Below are 21,801 nucleotides of genomic sequence, written 5' to 3'. Positions count from 1 at the left end.
TCTCACACTAGTTTACTAAATTTTTATTTGAACTCGTCTTTCCGGTCCAGTTCTCCTTAGAAAATTAAACAAATATCTCCGTCCTTGGTCATTATTTCCATATGTTATGCGTTGGATCGAGCAACTAGTGATGTTTTAGCTTCCGCCTTTGGTCACAAGGTTAACGTCCTTGCTTTTTTTTTAACAACATTATATAGACAAACAAAAAATCAGTTACAATGTAGATCAAATAAGCAAAAAGTACAAGAAAAGAAAACAAATTCAATTGTTTTTAAAGCCTTCTAGTTACACAAGTTGAAGAAGCTGCAGTTCATGCAAGCAAAACATAAAAAAGTGGTTTCTGGCATGAAAATTTAAATTTATGTATATAAAATTGTGTTAATAAAGTTTTAAAGATTAAGTAAATTTTGTTTTCCAGTAAATGCTCTTTTTTTCAATTAACAACTCCAAACAAAAAAATTTCCCAAAGAAAAGAAAAATCCTTATCAATGTTCTCAGTCACAAATAGGGAAAAGTCTTTCCACAATAATTCTGAGTAATGGCAAAGCCAGAATAAATGCACAATTGTCTCTGGGTGCTGTTTGTAAAAAGTACAATTTGTATCAATATCTTTTTTTGAATTTCTTTAAGAAGCTATTGACAGGATATGCATGAAAACTTCTCGTATCTTATTAGTAATTAAGTATCTATTTGGAATCAGCCAAATATTCCTCCAGGCTATATCAAAAACAAAGGCATTCTAATAAACTCACATTTTCCTTGAGAAATAATAAACGTATTGATCTATAAGAAGAAGTGGATGAAAAGCAATATTTCCCCCTCACCACTGTAGGGTCTAAAGAAGGTAAAATAGAGGGGTAGGGGATATAGTCTAATAACTCCAGATGGTATGGCATCGAATGCAATAGCAAATTCTTTAGGGGTAATGGGAATGTTAAAATGATTAAGAAATTCCTTATAGTTTAATAAAAGGCCGTTTGCATTAAATAATTCTTACAAGCAAAATATCTTCCTCAAATCAGCGGTGTAAGAAAAAGTGATTTGTTTTTATATAGCAAATCTCTGTTATTCCATATAAAGTATTTATGAGGAGAAAAGTTATGTTTGTATAGAAGAGACCAGGTGAGAAGAACCTGCTAATGGAATTTAGATCATTTAGCTGGTATTTTTTCAAGATTATAATTACAAAGCAATAAAAAATTTCATTCACCAAATTTGGAGAAAATATATTGTAGAATAAAGTTCCAGAATGACTCACTAGTTTGTGTTTTCCCTCCAAGTGTTCCATGTTAATCGTCTTATTCAGCACCTGTGTTGTCCCAATCATATAAGCCTTTATAAACTGTGTCCTTTCAGTTCAGTGTTGTAGGGTCTACATGTTATGTATGTGTGGTTTCCTCCTGGTCTCCGTGTTGTATTAATAAAGACTCTTTCGATTCTTCTTGGTTCCGTGTTCCTTCCAGCACAGAAGTGTAACAGTTGCACTCTTTTATGGAAAGTAGTTCACATTTAGACAAATGTAAAAAAAAAAAAAAGACCAGAGGCTTTAGAAAATCTTTCAACAGTGCTGATTGCAATAGGGACCCAAGAGGCATCTCTTAAAAAAAAAAAAAAAAGAGCAGTGTCATCTGATAATTGGCTGAACTGTATTTCTCTTTCTGCAATTAAAATCCCTTTCAAGGTACTTTTATTAATATAGTGTGAGAAAATCTGGGTGGCAAGGAGGAAAATATAGGATGAGATGAGGCATCCTCGCCTGATGCCCCTCTGAAGATTGAATCTGGGTGACATACCAAAACTAAATTTCAATGAGAAATTAGCATAAAGTGTCCTGATGGAATTATACAAAAAAATCACCAAAACCAAATTTTCGAAAGCAACGGAAAATAAAATGGTGTTCCAAACTGTCAAATGCCTTGTAGAAGTTGTAACTCCTGCAGAGCATTCAGTTCCGTGGGAAAACCAAAGGTCATTACTCCACTGTGATCTCCAGAATTTTGCAGCAAACCCAACAAATGCCACAGTTAAATACACTGCTGGATCTTTAATGTTGTGGGCTCACTGGACATCTTATTCATACATGTCATTGCTGTCCTAGTTCCCTGACCTGAACCCTATAGAAAAAGAGTGGGGTGAACTGAAGAGAAGAAGCACCAACATGGAGGATCTGGAGAGAACTCTGTATGAAGGAATGGTCTCTGATCTCTAGTCAGGTGTTTCTCCAAACTCATCAGGCATTACAGGAGAAAACTCAGACCTGTTATCTCAAAGAAAAAAAAGGGGGAAAAGCCATTATACTAAGTGGATGCCAATGTGAACTAGAGAAAAACATTTATTTCATAATGAGATTCTCTATTGTTTTACTTCAATGATAGGTTAGAATTTTGTGAATTTTTTGAATGAAAGACCAAAAGGATACATTTGTAATATGTAACATGCAGTCTATTGCATTCATCCCCAAATAAAATATCCCTTTAGGTCAAGATACCGAATAAAAAACCAGCACAGCGATCCCATGAATAGCACATTTATTCACCATTCCGCAGATAGCTTTCCTATCTCTGTACAAGCAATATAGATTCTGTTAGCATATACTCTTTCTATAGTACAATAATCATTTAAACAAAATATACACAATTTAAAATATAAACTTATTCCAAAGTACAACATATACTGTTTTTTTTTTTTATTATTATATATATTTTTTTATTTCACGACATAGCATTTCATTGAGGCAGTCCACACAATTTACTTTCTAAAGTGGGTGAAGAGCACAGGCAACAGTAAGCGGGCTCAATCAGCACAAACCAAAATGAAGACATAGAAGAGGATTTCTTGAGGATGACCTACAGTACAGCTGGGCTAGATAAAGCTCTTTGGATCATGCACTATCAGGCCTTTCTCGATGCATTGACCGTGATTGTCAGTTTTTGAAGTTCATTGCTTTGTTACAGTAATGGATGTTCCTCTTAAGTAACACCTTGTTATTGTATGTTTGTATGGCACATTTAAAACAGTCCAAATCATGTGAACTTGAATGTGTCCATTGTGCAAAACAAGTTTTTTCCTCCACACCGAACCCAAGTGCATAATGTAGTGATCAAATAAAAGTGTATAAGCACACTGTCATTCAAACACACTCACACTCGCACCATAAAACATGCATGTCAACATTTCTGCTTCTCTCTCTCTCTCTCTCTCTCTTGCTTTCACTTACTCAAATGGAAGTTAGTTTCTGCCACATATACATATATGTGTATATATATATTTATATATGTGTGTGTATATATATATATATATATATATATATATATATATATATATATATATATTAAGTAATTGCATCTTTTTATCTCAAGTATCACACGATTCTGACTTCTTCCTCATAATTCTGAGTTTACGTCTTGCAATTTATTTTCTTCCATGTAATAAAAAAATAAATAGACTTTCTTAGAATTGCAATTTTATTTAAAAACAAAAAAAGCTAATTGCAACTAACAAATTAAACCTTTTTCTTGCAGTTGCAAGTTTATTTCACAATTTTGACTTACCTTCTTAATATCTAAAAGTGCTTATTTTTGTTTGTTTACAAAATCCTGAGTTTATATCTTGCATTTGTTTTTGTTGTTTTTCTATCATGAAATAAATATAATAAAGTTAACATCTTGCAATTCCCTCGGAATTGTGAGGTTATATCTATCTATATTTATAAAACTATTTATTTAAACTGAAAATATGAATTGTGAGACACCGAATCAGAATTACGAGAAAAAATGCCAGAATTGTGAGATAAAAAGGTCGAAATTACCTTTTTTATTATTTTATTATTCCAAGGCAGAAAGAGGCTTTCGTATTCTCATGCACACACAGCCCAGCAGAATCATTCTACACCTGTGATATAATCTGCATATTAAAACTGGGTGACCGAGATTGTTTGGACAATGGGCTTCCAGAGGAGAACGGACTCCCGGGGGAGAGGAGATCCTGGCTCCGCGTTGTTCGCCCTAGACGTTCCTCTTGTAAGCTGACGGCTGATAGATAGTGTGCCCTGTCTGCATTGAGGCTTCCAAACGATAGGCTATCTGTAGGTCCCGATGAGCCGTTTAGGCCGGTACAGTCAAGAGACTTGCTAGAAGACGTGCTGCTGGTTTTAGGTGGCACACCAGCGAAAGGAGGGATGTAATGTGGATCCAGATAGCGTCTGGGAGCACTGGGGCTGGGGCTGCTTCCTGTGGTTTGAAGGCTGATGGCAGGGGGAGGGGACTGGTGCCGTTGCTGAAGGCTCCGGAGGGCGGCTCTGGTGTCAGCTGACGTGCTTTCCCTCTGTCTGGCTCCCGGATCTCGGGAAGGTCGAATGCCCATTATGACCCAGTCACGTTTCACACTGCTGGGCTGGCTGCTGCTGGAAGCCCCAGAGGAAAACCCTTCATCTGGGTCAAAAGAGTCCTCTCCACAGCTCATGCCGTCAGCATCTGAAACACAGCGAGGGAAAAATGAGGCAGAGAAAACAGAAAGCTGGATTAACTAGATTTGCATGTCCTAGAGGAAATACCAGCGCTTGCAAGGCAGCAAAAGAATAGTGTTAGGTCAGTTTAGAAGTAAGCACAGGCTTTTAGATGTGTCTCGGTGAAATGCTGCATCACAGCTGCTTGGACACTCTTGTGTTGATTCTCCTGCACAGCCGATAGAACACAACATCACACCGTCTGTGAAGTGTAAAGCTGCGGTTACACTAGACTTCATTCACTCCCTTCACTTTTATTCATGTGAACGTGAGAGAAACTCAAGCTCAGGGGGAAAATTCTGTTAGTGAAGCCCAATAAGATGATTTAAGATTGTAAATACACTACGGTTAAAAAGTTGTATTTATTTTTCTTTATTTTTTTAATACATTAATTCAGTAAGAATGCATTAAATTAAGTTGGTCACAGTAAAGACTTTTGAAACAAATGCTGTTTTGAAAAATATAATTCTATTCATTAAAGAATCTTTAAAAAAACTATCATGGTTTCCACAGAAAGCAGTACAACAGTTTTCAGCAATGATAATAATAAGAAATGTTTCTTGAGCAACTTATGATTTCTGAATTATCATGCGACCCTGAAGGCCAAAGTAATGGATGTTGAAAATCCATCTTTGCATTACAGAAAAAATCTGATTTTAAAGTTTTTTAAATATTTTTTTCATAAAATATTTCATTTTTTTAACCACTTTTTCTTTCTTAAACTGTAAAATACATTTCACAATACATTTGTATTTTTGATATAATTAATGCATAATTGGTGAACATGAGAATATTCTTTCAAAAACATAAAAAATTCTTACAGACTATAAACTTTTGCACAGTACTGTAGATGTAAAAAATGCTGTGTTCAAGCCCACCTCAGAAGCTCCCACTTCTATTCGGAAATTGTAAATTTGGTTGGGAAAAAAAAATGGTTGTGCTGGACAAATATAATTTTCCCTCTCTTTTTCACTTCCCAACAAAGACAGGAAGCTTTCTAACACTAATGCAACCCAACGAAAAGCAAAGGATGCATCTTAAGTGTGTAACTGATGCACATATTCATCGAGCCGTATTTTATGTCAATCTTTATCCACTATTTCTCATTAATATTACACAAGATCCAATTTGATCCTATTATTTTAATCGAAAACAATAATAAAGCTTTAATCTGCTATTTACTGTTAGTAACTGGTAATTATGACATGATGGTGATATTCATGTGTACTCAATTTGAAAATACTGTACGATCATTCCAACATGACTTGAAGACACCGAAACAAGACCAATCACAATTCAGTATGCAAATAGAAATATTTGAATAAATGTGTACATTAAATGTTTTGAGCTAAATAAACTGCAGAAATTTGTAAAGAAGGGAAAAGAAGAGGAACATCAGCCTATCTTGCCTTGCAAGCACTGTAAGACAAATGGGAACACAAATAAAAGGGTTAAACACAAATGATCATAATACAACACTAAGGTTTGTGGAGACACTGGTAACAGACAGAAGGATGTTTCCATGCAGTGGGGTCAGTTTCATCTGTAGGCCAATCAACACTTTATGGCCAAGAAGGGCAGGGCTTGTGCCTGGACTGTCTAATGGTGAGATGTTCCTGAGCCCTGCCTACCCCCTTGCAAGGTTAGGTGAATGGTGCACTTTATCCGCCCGCGTGACACAGGATTGTCCTCTCTCTCCAGTGGGGTGTTTCGGCTGGGGCTGATGGAGGCGTAGAATTCGGCAGTGGTTGAGAAATCAAAACAATCTGAGGTGAAGACAGTGAGTGTACTGAAAACGATGCTGACAGAGGGAACATTTCACACACACAAATGGCCTCCTTTTCCTGATGCTTGAATGGATGCAATGGAGGGACTGATGAGGATGTTAATGTTCTCATTATGGTTTCAATGATCATGAAGGGAACAAACAAAACATAAAATGGATATAAAAATTTGACCATGTTTTGGTCACACTTCAGTTTGGAATCAATTCTTACTATTAACTAGTAACTATGAATTTTGCCTCAATAGGTGTGGTGTAGGGTTAAGGGATCTATGCTTATGCAGAATAATCTATTCATATATGCTTTTAGTACTATTAAACAGCCAATGTGCATCCTAATAAACATCTAGTTAATAGAGAGAATTTGTCCTTAAACTAAAGTGTTACCAAGGTTTTGGTCTAACTGTGTGTGTGTGTGTGTGTGTGTGTGTGTGTGTGTGCATATTTTTCATACCCTCTTGTTTCCAGCGGAGGCGGCGAATGGAGGCTGTAGTGACAGCTGCCTGTGAGACACATCTCCCAGCAGGTGTTACTTCCACCTCCAGAAGGTTATGCGAGCCCTCCGGAGGACGGGACGGAAGTGAGCGACTAATTGCATTTGCCACCTGAGGATCAGAGGTCAACGAAATGACGTGAAATAACACATTTCCGTAAGGAATTGTAATTTAAATGTAGTTAATGAAAGACTTGTTGAAACATGGAGAACATGGAGAACATATTAATATTTTTGTTTGTTCGTTTGTTTTCATTTAAACGTTCAAAAAGCAATGTTTTTGAAAAATGTAAAGGAAAGAAATACTAAAGAAGAAACATTAAAGATCAGCAATGAAATAAGAAAATATCAACTTTACAATGACTGTTGAAAATTCACAGGAATACATTACAGTTTAAAATAGAATAAAATAATACTGTATGTGCTAGTGTACTAGTAAAGTTGGAAGTTGCAATATGAACACAGCAAAAACCAAATCTCCAACTTTACTAGTACAATTAATTTGAGTCCGAAAATCTGAGACCACCAGTGAAAATGATTCCATTTTGCTTTATTTTTTAGCAAAAACATCACATCTGTCTGTCTGTACAAAGTAGTCCACGTTCAAATTTGGCTTGCTTGATTTGAAACTGATCTTTACTAATTTGATTGCTGATTGCTTCATTTTATGTCATAGTATTTCTTTGCTTTAAATGTTTTTTTTTTAGTGTCTCAGGCTTTCGGACCCCACTGTATTTTCCCCAAGTGTACTGTAACAAATGACTTTTACCAGTAACGGCTGTGCATGGAGGTCTAGCTGTGCTCGGTAGAGGATGTCATCCAAAGCTTCCCTCCCCAATTCCCACTGCCCATTATAACTGTTGATGGGAGAGAGCATCATCATTAGCACACCACTCAAACCGTTAATTGAAAATGAACAGGAACTAAATATATAATACATTTCCTTCTCTTACTAATGTAAAAAGACAATAGCTTTTGAATGCTCTCAGAAATACACTAGCCTTTAAAAGTTTGGGGTCTATAAGACTTTTTTTTTTTATGTTTTTGAAACAAGTCTCTTATGCTTACCAAAGTTCTATTTGTTCAGTGAAAAAAACAGTAATATTGTGAAATATCAACACATCTGTTTTCTCTTTGAACATATTTTAAAAGGTCATGTATTCCAGTGATGGTTAAGTGTCACATGATCCTTCAGAAATCATTTTTAAAATGCTGATTTGGTGCTTAAGAAACATCTCTTATTCTTATCGTTTTTAAGGTTAAAATCAGAAGTGCTGCAAGGTCTAAAACAAATTTCCGGAAAATGTGATATCTTTTTCTCAGGATTCTTTGATGTGTAGAAAGTTTAAATCATTTACTTGAAATATAAATAAATATAATTGTAACATTATAAATGTCTTTATTGTCACTTATGATCAATATAATGCATCCTTGCTGAATAGTACATATATTTAATTTTTTTACTGACCCCAAGCTTTAAAACAGTCGTGCATGACATATTTAACACATTTTCTGACAAAAAAGAAACAAGTTTCTTCACAAACTTGTGGAGTTAGCTTTTTTTATACGTCATATTTCTAAGAAACAATCAAAGCTATTAATCTTTTTGCTTTAGTAAGAGTAAGAAATGTTAGGAAAAGTAATAGCACCTCTTCTCGAATTACACTCTAAATGTTATTATTTGGGGGTTCATCTTTAGCATTTACAAGTCCCCTATTATTCGAGATAGACAGTATCATAGAAGGTCAGTTATTAAGCTTACATGGCGTGGTAAACAGCAGTCAGCATCTGCACCATGAACTCTGGCTCCAATCGGACCCGGTTATACGGCTCCTTCCATGACTTTTGCTGCTGGCGCGGGTAACCGCTCACACACAGCCTGCATAAACAAGAAGAGATGACATGTTTATTAGGTCTTTATGCTAACGCTGGGACCCACCACAGAAATCCATTGCTCTCCGTCTCTAAATCAATACTCCTTTTAATCAATTTAATCATTCCATCTCTGCCTGTACCAGCAAGAAATTTCTAAGAGAGAGCGAGACAGGCTGAGACAACTCATGCACCTCCCTTACCGTGTGCTCATTCTGCAAACCGATTGGTGGGAGGACGCAGGCATCAAGACCACGGCTGAGTTGTAGCAGAGCATTAGAAAAGACAGCACCTCAAACCTGCAGGAGACACACACATGCTGCTGTTACACGGCCCCCCTCTGACAACGGCACATCAGACAGCAGTACATTAAGAGTCAGCGACTGTCGCTGTGTATCTAGCTGCTGGAACGGGTAATAACAAATCACACTACATCTACACAGATTTTGCTGTCATGAGGCTCCAGCAGCGGTTTAATGAAATTAAAATGCTGAGACATCATTACAACCCATTTCGACCTAAAGGAAAAAAGTAACCGCTGAGTCACGGCAATAAAACGGTCCAGAGTGCCATTAATCAAATGCCCAGAAATATTCCACACATCCAACCTACTTCCTCCACAAGAAGGAATGAGTACAAAACCTCGGTCTGACCAAAGATAAATAAATAAAAGACCTGTTCTGTGAGGTAAATGTCTCTCTCTGAGATAGCAGACCGCTGTAGACCACCCGGATGAGGTCGTGCTGGTTCAGGGCTCCCTCAGTTAACGCCATGGAGCCCAGGCTGGATGGCTGCGTGAAACGTAAAAGCATTCTGCTTTAGTTATTCATTCATGTAATGTTCAAAAAGAAATGTTATTATATTTAATGTTTCTAAATATTCATGTCAGTAAAATTACCTCTGCTTTTACAGCCTAATTAAGTTCAATAGAAACCACTTTAAATTAGATTACTTGAGGAATGTGCATTAATTTTATTGGCAAAGCATGTAAACAGGTGTCAGATGGAGTTTATCCTGCTGAAAAAAAGTTATCTTTAATCTGTCTACTGATATTTTCTTTTTCTCTATATTTTATTACTATATTATTATTATTTTACTTTATTGTCTATTCTCAGTATAATTAATGCTTTATTACCTTAAATGATAAGTTTGTCTGGACTATGTCTGTACTGGAAGCTCCTGACATCAAGACGAATTCCTTCTGTCAAGCTCTTTCTTTCTGGTTTCTTTTCCTGGTCTTCTGTCTAGTCTTAGAGGGGTTCTGGGTAGATATTCTGGGTGGATATTATATTTAGATTTTTGAGTAGTTGGAAATACAAGTTAACCGGTGATGTTTTTCTTGAATTCTTTTGACTTTTTCTGATGAACGCGCATGCAAATTGGGAAATTTGATCATGATTATTGATTATTTGATTATTATTATTGATGATATTGACTATTTTGATTATGATGATTCGGGTCAATTTGGCCTGCATATCTTCTGCTTACAGGACAAAAAAAAACAAATAAATAAATAAATAAATAAATTATATTATATATATAAATATATTATTATGTCAGTTTCTCAACAACCCTCTGATAGTATTTACATTTATGCATTTTTTTTATCAGAAGCAACTTACACTGCATTGAATAATAATCCATAAACTTTATAAGTTTATGCATGATCAGTTAGCTGAAAACTGAACCAATGAACTTGCTCTGCTATTTGAGCTTCAAGACAGCACATGAAATAAGTGCTTTTCCATACTTAATTTGTTTATAAAAAATATGTTTCTTTTTTATTTTCTATAATATTATTTTTTCTTCATTATTCTGAATCCACTTTGGGTCACTTTGACCTAACCATAACAACAGTTTTAACCTAATACAACTTCCTTTTTGTAGGTTGTTGCATTATTCTCTATTTTCTTCGTACCATGTGAAATTAAACCAGATCTGTTTTTGTTGTGCGTAATAACAGGAGATATCACCTTCACTAATCTGATACCTCATGTATCTTTGACACCTAATAAAGGTCAGATTAAAAAGTTTCGTTTTTTACTTCACCTCTTACCTCATGGTATATTGAAGGCTTGGAGAGAGACGGTATTGTGAAAGACAGCAGCTTTCCATTTCCTTTACTGTCCACAATTTCCTGTAACACAACATATAGCTCATGTCAAGTTTAGATATTGGATTTCAGGAAACTGGAGGTAATGCACAATCACGAGTCTCTCACCAGGTTATAGATCCCCAGCAGCAGGGCTTCCACGCAGCCATTGCGGTAGCGCTCTCTGCTGGCTGACTGACGCAAGTACACCAAGATGAGTTCAGGCAGGAACTGCAGAGTAAACCGACGCAAGCCCTCCTCTGAGCTCCGGTACAGCTCAAACAACTGATGACACACCGGAGCCAGCAGCTAGAGAGGAAGACAAGGATATAAAGTAAAAGAGACAGAATGGGACACGAGGACTGAGAGGAACACTCCTTTACAACATGAAAAAATATAATAAACACCAGCATGAGGAAACAGCATATTTTAGACAAACTCTAAAAATTTAACTGTAAATTACAATATGATATGAAATAATAAGAAATAATTTTAAAATATATTCAAATGTATCTCCTACTTGCAAATCTTGCTTTTTAAGGGAAAAAATGCTTTAATTACTATTATTATTTTTTTAATTTAACAAATACATTTTAACAACTTAAAAAAGCTGACATAACTAATAATATCGGGATTATTTTGTACTATTTACTATTACAGTATTTATTAACATTTTGAATTTACTTGCACTTTAACATGTTCCATTTTTTATTTTTGTTTCAGATTCAGTTTCAGTCATTTTGCTATATGCTTGTTATTTATTCTAAACATTTCCATTTAGCTTAATTTTATTCTAGTTTGTTTCCAATGCAACACTTCCAATTTTCTATGGTTTTCTATTTTTTTATCTTATGTTTGTAGTTTATTTAATTTCAGCTTTATTTCAATTAATGAAAACGATTAGCAACAGTTTTAGTTAGTGACAACAACAATAACAAGTCCTAGCTCACATCATGCCACTAAAAATCACCTCTGAATGTGCATAGCACTACATGTGTCTTCAGAATGAACCGTTACCTAACAAAAGACCCTTCTCGCAAAAAAATACCCCTAACATTCTTAGATTAAGCATGAATTATGACTCTGACTCTGAAGCATTTCAAAACCCTTCCTCATACCTCACTGATGGGCTGCTCCTGAATAACAGCGTAGAGCGCGGGTACCAGAGCTTTCTTCAGACGCAGGCTGCCAGAATAGCTGCGGATTTGATCGTCAGGTAATGTCTAAAGAGGAGAAACGGTGCTTGGCATGACTAAGCAGTCTCAACCTGAATCCACCTGGAATTGAATTAACTTAGAGGCTGAAAATATTCCTCCATTATGTTCTGAGATTACAAAACCAAATGTGGTTAATGGGACGCTGCGCTCAGATCACTTGGGAAGGGAGGACTAAATTTGAGTGAGCTATATAACGTCATATTGAATCTTGCAAGGATGTCAAAGCTCTCACCTTGAACTCTGAGAGCCATTCCTCCACCACGCCACGCTCTGAGCAGAGCATGGTCCTCCTGAGAGAAGACAAAATACAGAAAAGGTGAAGGGCGTAAGAAAATATGTGCACAAGATATATAATAATTGAAGATTATTACCACTCTTGCACCAAAATCCTGGACCAAAATTAACTTTTTTTTTAACACAATATTCCAATGCTGGAAAAAGCACATAGATCAGCATAAACCATCAAAGACCAGAAAACCATCTGGTTTAAATGTGTTAGTTCAGCAAGCTTGAGCTTCTTCAAAGAATCCCTGCAAATATAAGATTTGGTTCACTTAACATTTGTGAGTCACTACTCCACAAGATCCTTATTCTTTCAGACGTGTTTCGATTTCATATTGTTTAAAATGTGCATACTGCCCAGGAATTTTATCTCAAGCCCTAAACTGTTTTTAGTGTTCATTTTGGCTCACCCGACTCAAACCCAGCTCAGAAGTGTAGATAAGGAGAGATGAGGCTCAGATTCTCCATGTCTCTAGATCTCTGGTCAAACAGCCTGCAGATAAAAAGACGACACACATCCAACTCAAAAAAACTCTGTTAAAGCTCACACACCTGGCCTGACACATATGCATCACGGTTTCTACGCTGACTCTTGGCTCTTGTTTCAAACCGAGGATTTAAGATTGCAAACACACACAGGTGTTGCCCCCATTCAGTCCTAACAGAAGACGTCTGTGTTCATGCAGAGCTCTTAAAATGGCAGTGTGCTGGTGAGGAGGAGAGTGCAGTGCTCTGATTAGACAGCAGCACTGGGCTCTGAATCTGGGGTGAACAGAACAGATGCTCTACACGCCAAACAAAATCGGACAACATCCCAGATACTGCTTGTGCTGTCGAGACATGACCTAAAATAGCCTAGAGGAAGCAGAGCTAACTGCACTTACAGCTAGTGTTATAGACTGTTTTTTTTAATATCCATTTAAAAGCATAGGTCACGTCTTTAAAAAAACATCTTAGAGTTAGCTCATAAACATATACAACTAGCTGATGGTTTTGGTCATTTATTTCAGGATTTTTAGCCTAAAACAAAAAGGATTATACAATCACCACAGTTTTTAGGATTTCATATTAACTGCACATTAACTATTAATATATATTACTGACTATATTTACTTTTACAGACAGCTACAGGAATACTGCTAATATTATTAAACACAAGCTTTAATCTTTAACATTTAATACTTGTTTTCCTGTGTGTGTGTGTGTGTGTATGTATATATATATATATATATATATATATATATATATATATGCACAAAAGTTTGGGGTGTGCAAAAATTTGTAAAGCTTTTGAAAGAAGTTTCTTATGCTCACTAAGGCTGCATTTATTTAATCCAAAGACAACAACATTAATACAGTAAAACAGTACTAATGTGACATTTTTACCATTTCAAATAGCTGCTTTATTTTTGTCAATGTCGCTGCTGGAAGGAACACGGAGCCAAGGCTAACACAAAATGACACATGAACTGAGCTGGCAGACCGAAGACCGAACAGACTGGGGCTTTTAAACACAGGATGACGAGTAACTAAGAAGACACACCTGGAATCAAATGAACAGTTAACAGGAGATAGAAACTGTGTCACAGAGCAAAAACACACACAGACAGGTCCATAAACCCAAATATTTGATTTATTCCTATGACGAAAAAGCTAAAAAAAATTTTTTGCCATTCTCCAGTCCAGTCTTAAAGCAAAAATATTTATTAACATCATAAATGTCTTTCCTGTGGTTAACGTGTCCTTGTTGAATTCAGTACCGTATTTTTTGGACTATAAGTCGCACCTGAGTATAAGTCACATCAGTCCAAAAATACGTCATGATGAGGAAAAAAACATATCGCACTGGACTATAAGTCGCATTTATTTAGAACCAAGAGAAAACATTACCATCTACAGCTATCTATGCTGCTCAGTGTAGACTACAGGAGCACAGAGCAGCATAGAGCGCCCTCTGGCGGCTGGAGACGGCAATGTTTTCTCTAGGTTCATGTCTCTTAGTTCATTTCTCTTGGTTCATGTCAAATTAATTTTGATAAATAAGTCGCAGAACCAGCCAAACTATGAAAAAAAGTGCGACTTATAGTCTGGAAAATACGGTAATTGTAATATTGAGTCAGGTTCCTCCTAAAATAAACACTTACAGCATACATGCAGTGTAATTTTAAACTTACTGTATATATTAAATAAAATTCTAGTTATGCTTAAAACTAATAGACAAATAGATTGTGTTTGTTTGTATTATCTATTAATTAAATATGCAGGAGATGGACTGGACAGTAAAAGAAAAATGTATCTCAAATCCATAAATAAACTTGTATTTTAAAATTTTAACCTAAAATCTTGATGCTGGAACCAAACTTCATCAACATTCAGTTTAGTCCCACCCAAGCCAAAAATGTAAGTTTATCCTCAGGCTCTGCAAATGACTAAAAAATGTCAAAAATGCAGCAGGCCTGCAACCGAACAGCAGTCAATCCTGTCCTCAAGAGATATTCCCCTCTGCAGACCTTCTGTATCAAAGCCTTACCTCAAGACAGGGGCAATCTGACTGATCGAAACATTCCTCTGCTGCGTGAACACAACGTGGTTAGGACGCCTGCACTCCGACCTTTGCCAACGGGTAAGAAGCTTACAAGATTCAGTGCCAGATAATTAAGTGTATACAGTCCCCCCAAAGAGAGACGCACAGCGAGGCCTAAAATAGCCATTGTGAAAAGAGCTTAGTGCAAAGAGGCAGGAAGAGGGAAAATGAGAGGGGATTTCACTGAACGGAGATCAAAGTAGTAAGCATTCAACAAGCAGCTTACTATGATCAGCCTGTCGACCGCAGGGGACACAATAGAAAGGTCATTGTTAAATAGGCTGTGCAACATACTCCAAGCACTCTGTTTGAAACGCGCTCCAAACCGTCACAGACAACAAACAATTCACCTGCAGTGACGCTCAAAATCTCATCAGATACGTGCAGCTCATGCTGTTCCCATAGTGAGGACAAACACTGGAGTAAACATACGGACTCGTATTCAAACACACATTCCTAGATGCATGGATTCATACACACCAAAATGATTTTGCTTTGACATTGCGAGATACATCTCATCACTCTCAATCCTGTCAAATTAGCCAGATGGTGTCTAATCTCGCCCGGGCAAATCTCTGTGCTGCACAGAATACAAGTCCTTGGCAAGGGTCACAGTCCAGCTCCTCTGAGATAAAAACAACTCCCAGTCTAGGGAAAGGACCAAGCTGGTTTGATTAAAGAATTACTTCACTGGCGAATCAAGCCCCACTGATTGCTGCCATCCTTCCTGTTTCATTTGCCTGTGGTTTTTCAGTGAACACCAGCTTCCTGCTCTCCACACTGGTGCATCTGTGTTTGGGGGGGAGGGGGGGGGGGGCAGAGGGAGGGGTTGAGAATGCAAACTTCATACTGCTGGTTTAGAGGTGTGTCTTACTGGCATCAAATCACTTCACTTTGTGCATGAGATTTAAAATTGGTGGAATAGTGCAAATGAGTGTGTGACATAAAGGTATGCAGAGAATGGAGAACGTGTGTTGAAAAATGCCTTTAAAAAAATTAGACAAAGGTCAAATTATTGTGCTGAAAGGGTGCATTTTTCGTGTAAAGGCTCAAATCTATAAAAACAAATGATATGCAAAAAAAAAATAACCCAAATAACGTAGTGTGCATCGTTGTTTTAAACCTCCGTTTTATTTTTTATTTATGTGTCAGCCAAATCACAAGACATTGGATGCTGCTAACTCACTTCATGAATGATTTTTCTTTTTGTCAATGCAAACACACATATACGCACCACATGAACACATACACAAACACACATAATAATAATAATAATAATAATAATAATAATACAAATAATAATCCTTTAAAATGAAAAGCATGATGACCTGTGACCAAATGGTGAAAAACATAACTTAACTATTAAAGGTTCAAAATACAGCACAGCCAATGAGAGTTAGTTTAAAATAAGTGTAGATGTTTAGCATGATATGTTTATCAATTTTTGCCATTAAGTTTTTAAGGATCTAACAGTGTTACATGTGTTGACAGTAATAATATTTTTGCTAACAACAATAAAATTCAAAATAAATACCGAATACCAGTTATTAATCTATTAATGTTATAAAACAGCACATTACATAATAACAACCTAATCATTTTGCAGTAGCTTCCTGTTTAAGTCCTCCAGAAATAATCTATATCCAATCCATATGTACAATTATTCGCTCAGACCTAACGTTCATTATAATATTATATACTGAAATAAACATTAAAAAACGGGAGTTTTATTTACAGTCATTTACGGTTGTATTTAGAAGAGAAATAAAGCATGCTCCTATTTTTGTGTCCTTGAAAGATAATTCAAGTCTGAACGTGTTGTGCAAATCATCCGTGCAATATATATGACAATGTTGTTAACTTTTTAGTGACCATAAATGTAATTTAATAAATATATTTCATAATTATTCGGCCAAAATTGAACCGAATCAGCGTCATGTTCCGCCGTACGTGGTTCAAATGTATTTAATCAGGCTCGTCTACGTTTATAAACACAGATTGTAATGGACTGGTTCTGAATGACATACCAGTAGGATCTGGACTCCTCCGGATGCTGCGGATGATCGCTAGAGTCCTTGAGCAAAGCTGCAATGCGCCTTAAAGGACAGAGCCGACACAACGACCACCTCTGAGATCAGGCAGAACATTACTTGTACAATCCCACCAGACCATTACGATATATAACAAGAAATCGATGAGTTAAAAAGGGCCTTGTGTTTGCCAGACCGAGAGGATCACTGGCGTGTTGACATCATCATGTATCTCCGCTCTGTAGCTCTTCCTGCCAACTTGCAGCTATTCACCTGACCAATTGAGTCGCTCTGATCGAGCCCTCGTTTCGGCTGGCCAATAGCAGCGCAGAGCGGTGAGTGGTGCGCTGAGCGGTGTTCACCGCTCTGCGCTGCCATTGGCCAGCGGCGACGAGGGCTCGATCAGAGCGACTCAATTGGTCAGGTGAATAGGTGACCGTGCTTGGGTTAAGACAGATGACACGCGTCATCGATCTCAGTAAAAATGCATTCAGGGAAGTGCAGTGGACTTCGAGTTCACATGGAGGAGCCTGTGTTTGCAGTTCTCTTGTGCTGTAAAATGGGTGAAAGGGGTCGTGCAACTACAGTAAATAGTCTGGGTGCTCTTGCACTGCATTTTGCATAATTGATGGAAATCATTTACTAACTATGCACGAAATGATGGGATTCGTGTTGTCAACGTTATGCAGTTTTATATCCCAGATTGTATTTATTTATTTGTTTTTGAATAATACTTTTTGTTATGAAGGTCATATTAACCTCTTTTTTGCTTGAAACTAATTTTATGCATATATGTTATTGTTTTACTGTCATCCCGGGTATCTCTATGAAAATGCATCATAAAAAATTAATTAATGTATATGTAGAGCTGTAATCTTATCTAACAGTTACATAAAAAAAAAAACTGTGAAGACCTTAAGGCGAAATATGGGATGTGATATGTATAGAAAATTAATGTAAATATTACCTGTGAATTTTTATTTCCAATCAAGCTGTTTATTTATTTATTTTTTAATTATGCAAAAAATATTATTGATTGGATTTGGGCTATAAAAACAGAAATAACCAAATGTTCCTGTAACTGATGTATATATGCTGTTGGAAAACTTTTTAAGAGATTATTTTCATAAAATCCAGAGGGCAAAAATTGTCCATAGATGAAATATCCATTAATTGTTTTTTAAAAAGGTTCAGATTTGTCAATAATACCCCTGTAAATTATTTTATTACAAACTGAGGTAAATGTTGTTAGCTTTGTTTAAAAGCAGAAATTCAGCCTTTCCGAAACTCTTTTAAGCACATAAAACAAACTGCATGCAAGTCAGATACAAGTAAGAAATCAGTCTCTCGATTAGTCTGAAGAGAATATTAATGTTCTTAATTGTTAAAAAGAAAAACATTTTTAAAGGAAGACTCTAAACAATAAGTCGCGAGCCTTCCATTTTACAGAAAGACTTTTTCAATGGAATACAACGAGTGCTCCATAAGGAAAGAACCAACCCATAATGCACTTGAATCCAGATAAAGAAGCTCTTAAGGTGGGTTTCTACTAGTCACCTGCCTTAAACAGCAAACTCACATTTGTTTTAAGTCTAGAACATTTTTAACCACAGTCCCCCAGCTGTCCCAGAGGCCATCATATAGAGGTTGCTACCAGCCATGAGTGGGTTTCCAGGTGTCTAGAATCTTTCCTTCAGAATGGACGAAATAAACTGGATGCATCATAGCTGAAGCACAAGCCTGTCAACAAAACATACAACTTTATTATATTAACATGTGTCATGTTACGTTATTAAAAAACAAAGAGAAGAAAACTATGGGAAATGTACCAGCCAACAATGATAGATGATGTGTTAAATACAGACTCATTGCATTGAGGATAAAAAAAGATTGTGCTGACTATGTTTTTTTGTGCAGCAAATTATTTTATCATTCAGCCCAGGTCAAGTTAATTATGTTGTATAGTATTGGAATTATGCACTTTATGGCAGCATCAATCAATGTCATTGTTTACTCTTGTACAACAAAACACAAGCACAGTACAGTGCTGATGACCAAATGTGTGTCATGAAGGAAAAAAGTCAATGACTTCTAAAGTAAAAGCAATGGCTTAGTCAAATGGAGAATGTGCTTTCATACAGTTGAATACAGTGTGTTTCTGTGTGCTTTGTTTGAGTGTGAGGGTTAGTAACTCACATGGTAAGACATGAGTGTGAGGAGGGACCCCACTGGGAACTGCTTGAAGTCCAGTTTTCCAGAGATGGGCTCCACCCTGCCGTGTTCCTGAGTCATAGACAGCAGTCTGCAAAACAGACGACACCCTTCATGCTATTTATATCTGACACACAAAACCTCCTTGTTTGCCCTGGTGCAATGTAAAATAAACATCTAAACAAGCACAAAAAAAAAAAAAGAAAAGGATTATGCAATGTCATGACGTTTTTAATATTTGAGAATGGATTTAATGCTTAAATATTCATTCTCACATGAATCATATTTTGAACGTCAATTCAAATCATTCAAAAGCTATGCAAACGGGCTTAATGTAAATCTTGATTTGTTGCTTAAGAAACAATTCGTATTATTATACATGTTGCAAACAGCTGTCAGCTTAATAAAGCTTTTTGTGAATAATGTGATGCATTTTTCTAGGATTTGACAAATAGAAGGTTCAAAAGAACAGAATTTACTGGAATTATGTATCTTATTTTTTATTTCTTTACAGTCACTTCTAAATAACGTTACACATTTTTGTTTGAAAAAGTATTCATTTAAATAAAATAGAATAATCTTACTTACCCCAAACCTTTCGAACAATGCAAAAATAATGGAAATTTATAATAATTTAATAATAACAATTATTTTAAAAAGTTCTCTATTGAAATAAATAGATAAATAATTTCTATTACCTGCCATTAACTGATAATGGTATCTTTTCTGAATCCCTGGAAAAGAAAATACAATCCTCATATCCTTCCACATGAGCTGTTAACTGAGTTCTGGATGCCCTTCAATGATGGCGTATCCTGTAGGTAAGAGCCCCCCACCATCATGTCTCAGTGCTGCCCACCCACAGTCTACAAGTAACTGGATCCTTTGTGGGTAGTGACCTTTGACCCACTTCAGCACCCGTACTGCAACATCCTCAAGTCTACAGGACCCGATGAGGGACTGGTGCACGTCTGGATATGCAACAGATAATATTATGATTCCAAACAAACTGATAACATCACTGCTTACAATGATTCAACAGCAGAAAATGGCAACACAGACCATAAAATATGTAGTTCCCAGGATGCACCTCACTCAGCATGGCCATGTCAGGGACTGGGTGGCTGCAGGAAGGGTTGGAGCCAATGCTGGATTTGGTACCATCTATTCCAGCAGCCTCCAACCTATGGACAGTAAAACAATACAAAGCATGTTAAGTAGGGATGCACTGACATAAAAATTTCCCAAATTACAATAAGCTAATGATAATATTCATACAATTCCCAACTGCCTGCATTAAAGTTACATACTTTATTGACAAAATAAATTAAAAATAAAACAAAAATCTTTTTTTTAAATGCTATAAGTGAATTTAGACATCCCCATATAATATACAATATAAAAATAATAATAAGTTTATTTTTTGTTAAAGATTATATTTATTAGTGTTGTTAAATTATCAGTGTTTAAAATTATATGCTTTGTTGCTTATATTAAAAATATTTAACTGATACAATTATTTTATGTGCAACACGTGAATATGTTGTACAATATGAAACATATATATAAAGAATTGATTTAGTAGTGTTGTTGAATTATCAGCGTTTTGTTGTCTAAATAAAACAACAAATATATTTAAAAATGAATATAGCCATCATAATACAATTTAATATAGATCATATTATAATGTACAATCTAAAAAGGTATGTAAATGTATGCTTTGCTAAAGATTACATTTATTAGTGTTATTAAAATGATTTGTGTTTGAAAACTATTGTTTTGTTGTCCAAGTAAATAAATAAAAAAATCAAACATAAAAAAAAAAAATCATTTAATTCTTACACTATAAGTGAATATAGATGGCACAAAATTATAACGTACAATAATAATAAAAACTAAAATAAAAACTTTGGAACTAAAAATTAGTAATTAACAAAACAAAATAAGTAAAAACATCATTATTACTATTCTGTTGTGAAATGCTCCTATATTGGAACTTTGTTTTGATTCTTAACGGTATGTATATGTATAAATATTTGTATAGTTGGTGCAGGTGCAAGCCGTGATATATATATATATAGTTATAAATAAATAGTTATAGTTATATAAAGATGCAGACTGTGCAGGTAAAATAATTTGTATAATAGTTAAATACCTTTAAAATTATTAATCTGCCTAAAAGCATCTAATTGCAGTTGTAAATACATTTGAGGACAAGATCGAGTAAACATGAGCGTGATTTAAGGTTAACCCGTCAAATAGTTATGATAAACTGATGATAAACTTTAAATCGTAGCTTTTCTTTCCCTTACAATAAAGCAGCGCATCAAATTCTGATCAATAAATGAGAAAGAGTGTGAAGCCAGAAATAACACAGCGATATGATTTTTCAAACTTAAAGCTCCTGACAGTTTTTAGGGAAAATGTAAGAAAAAGGTTGATTGTTTTTTTTTTCTTAAAGTGATGTGTATTATTCATTATTTTTTATACTATTTTTAAAATAGATATTTTTTTTATTTAACCATTGTCCAAGATCGACATTACAATTTTAAATGTATTAAAAATCTATAATAATCGAACACACACAAAAAAATTATCATTATATTTTTAATATTGTGTATTAGACCTTTAGGCGTATAAGCAAGGAATAATTTGTAGGTTTACTTTAACCTCTGTATTCATAATAGTTTGTTTTGTCTTTGTTGCACAAATGAATCCACTGAAAATTTATTA

At 35.5% G+C, this 21,801-nt stretch overlaps 1 protein-coding gene across 6 annotated transcripts; it reads right to left on the bottom strand.

Annotated features, from left to right (window-relative positions):
* Positions 1-3,434: 3,434 nt before the first annotated feature.
* Positions 3,435-17,135, bottom strand: LOC113055385 (protein FAM126B-like). 6 transcript variants are annotated; one of them, XM_026221665.1, is made up of 14 exons: positions 16,855-17,135; positions 15,308-15,616; positions 13,630-13,786; positions 12,654-12,736; positions 12,194-12,251; positions 11,863-11,967; positions 10,874-11,053; positions 10,709-10,789; positions 9,328-9,443; positions 8,856-8,951; positions 8,543-8,659; positions 7,550-7,637; positions 6,742-6,892; positions 3,435-4,472 (listed from the first exon to the last, which is right to left on the bottom strand). In XM_026221665.1, the coding sequence occupies exons 5-14, from the start codon at positions 12,242-12,244 to the stop codon at positions 3,886-3,888; spliced, it is 1,572 nt and encodes a 523-aa protein (XP_026077450.1). In that variant the 5' UTR covers positions 12,245-12,251; positions 12,654-12,736; positions 13,630-13,786; positions 15,308-15,616; positions 16,855-17,135; the 3' UTR covers positions 3,435-3,885. The 6 variants fall into 6 exon arrangements, with proteins under 6 accessions (XP_026077450.1, XP_026077451.1, XP_026077452.1 ...); XM_026221666.1 differs by lacking the exon at positions 13,630-13,786; XM_026221667.1 differs by lacking the exon at positions 15,308-15,616.
* Positions 17,136-21,801: the final 4,666 nt, after the last annotated feature.

This window comes from Carassius auratus, chromosome 36, assembly GCF_003368295.1.
Source record: "Carassius auratus strain Wakin chromosome 36, ASM336829v1, whole genome shotgun sequence".
NCBI lineage: Eukaryota > Metazoa > Chordata > Actinopteri > Cypriniformes > Cyprinidae > Carassius > Carassius auratus.
This window is presented reverse-complemented; position numbering and strand designations above follow the sequence as displayed.